Below are 1899 nucleotides of genomic sequence, written 5' to 3' on the forward strand. Positions count from 1 at the left end.
ATATATTTTATAAAAATAAATAAATAATTTTAATCATGTTAAAATAATTTTAATTAAAGTAAATTATTTTAATGTATTATAATTTTATTTTCGACCAGAGCAGTTGCTATATATTTATAATAGTAATAGTATGAAAAAAAATCCTGTTAAAAAATAATTGTGGTCAGGAGTGTAGGAAAACATTCCGAAGAATTGACCGATCGTTCGAGGAGTGAGATATCGTGAGTCAATTTTAAAAATAAATAAGCACTCCTCCCTCTCCCCTCAATCTCAACGGGGAGTTTACTTTCCGAAAATAGAAGCATGAGCAGCGTCCAAGAACACGCTCCCATTGACACAAACAGATGGTCTCTCGCCGGGACGACTGCTCTGGTCACCGGAGGCTCCAAGGGAATCGGGTAGTTACATTCCTCGATCGAATACTCCATCTCTTTCCATCTATATATTTCTACTCATCCATCAAGCTTAATTTAGGTATGCGATCGTCGAGGAGCTCGCCAGACTTGGATCGGCGGTGCACACTTGCGCCCGCAGCCAAGAAGATCTGGAGAAGTGCCTGCAGGAATGGCGCGGTTCCAAGCTCAAAGTCACCGGATCTGTCTGCGATGTTTCCTCCCCAAGCGAGAGAGAGAAGCTCATGGCGACGGTGAAGTCCAAATTCGACGGGAAGCTCAACATTCTGGTATTAATTACACCTCTTTTTTTTCTTTTTTTTTCTTTTCCTCCCCTTCTAAAACCTAAACAAATTAAATCTTAATCTTCTTCGTACGTTTTGCAGGTTAACAATGCAGGGACGGGGATCTTCAAACCGGCGATGGAGCACACCCCGGAGGATTTCAAGCTCGTGATCAGCACAAACCTGGAATCGGCGTTCCACTTGAGCCAACTCGCTTACCCCCTCCTTAGGGCTTGTGGAGGCGGCAGTATTGTGTTCATCACCTCCATCTCTGGCTTCATTGGCCAGGATTATCTGTCTGTGTATGGATCGTCCAAAGGTACTTCTTGCACATTGTTCATTGAATTTGGTTTAATCATTTGGAAGATGAACTATTTGCATCGATCTTCTTCTTCTTCTTCTCTATGTTTTTTTCCCCATTTGATTAGGAGCAATAAATCAACTGACGAGAAATCTTGCTTGTGAATGGGCCAAAGATAACATTAGAACAAACAGTGTAGCTCCAGGATTCATAAAAACACCACTCGTTGACATTGTAAGTGAACACAGCTTTTTGTTATCTAGAAAAGAAAAGATTATCTGCCAAAAAAATAATAGATTTTGGCGGATGAATATGAATTTGTTTGTTGTGGCAGTTTCTGGAAGATGAGGAATTTGTGGCCAGGGAAAATCATCGCGTGCCTCTTGGGCGTTTGGGGGAGCCGGAGGATGCGGCCGGCGTCGTGGCCTTCCTTTGCCTCCCTCCTTCTTGCTACGTGAATGGTCAGGTTATCGTCGTCGACGGAGGCAGAATTGTCAACGGAAATCACTAAGTAGCTATGGAGGTATCTTTGAATAAGGTGGCCTGGTGTTTGGGATTATGTTCTTAAGAAGATCTTGAATAAGATGGTGTTGAACTCTTACATTTAAGTTATTGAGTGGAGAATTATATGTAATAAATTGTAATATATGTGAGAGTTTGAATTGGACCAATATATCTCTTGGTTGAATGATTTCATCTATAACTAACTTTGATAGTTAATTGAATGAAGAGGTGTATCTTTTCATTGTTGCATCCATTAGTTTTAGACAATTCGTGAAAAATATACCAATTTCTCTATAGATATTCAGATTTCTATAGATTTCGTTATGTTTTGGCAACTCAAAATTTTTGCTAGCTAGATATTGTGCTGAAGGGTTGTATCTTGGGGGTAATTTGCCAATAAAACTCATTAGCAAACTTT

At 39.9% G+C, this 1899-nt stretch overlaps 1 protein-coding gene across 1 annotated transcript; it reads left to right on the plus strand.

Moving 5' to 3' along the window:
- Positions 1-237: 237 nt before the first annotated feature.
- LOC122008370 (tropinone reductase homolog At5g06060-like) lies at positions 238-1668 on the plus strand. Its single transcript, XM_042564090.1, has 5 exons — positions 238-398; positions 475-682; positions 779-995; positions 1105-1211; positions 1312-1668. Exons 1-5 carry the CDS (start codon positions 304-306, stop codon positions 1486-1488), a joined length of 804 nt encoding a protein of 267 aa, XP_042420024.1. The 5' UTR covers positions 238-303; the 3' UTR covers positions 1489-1668.
- Positions 1669-1899: the final 231 nt, after the last annotated feature.

This window comes from Zingiber officinale, chromosome 8A (genome assembly GCF_018446385.1).
Source record: "Zingiber officinale cultivar Zhangliang chromosome 8A, Zo_v1.1, whole genome shotgun sequence".
NCBI lineage: Eukaryota > Viridiplantae > Streptophyta > Magnoliopsida > Zingiberales > Zingiberaceae > Zingiber > Zingiber officinale.

What these genes read in the sequence shown, in the direction of transcription:
- LOC122008370 (XM_042564090.1), top strand. Translation starts at nt 304, where the DNA reads ATGAGCAGCGTCCAAGAACACGCTCCCATTGACACAAACAGATGGTCT. An exon ending in GGAGGCTCCAAGGGAATCGG is followed by an intron (nt 399 to 474) that starts GTAGTTACATTC and finishes AGCTTAATTTAG; the next exon opens with GTATGCGATCGTCGAGGAGC. An exon ending in AAACACCACTCGTTGACATT is followed by an intron (nt 1,212 to 1,311) that starts GTAAGTGAACAC and finishes TTGTTGTGGCAG; the next exon opens with TTTCTGGAAGATGAGGAATT.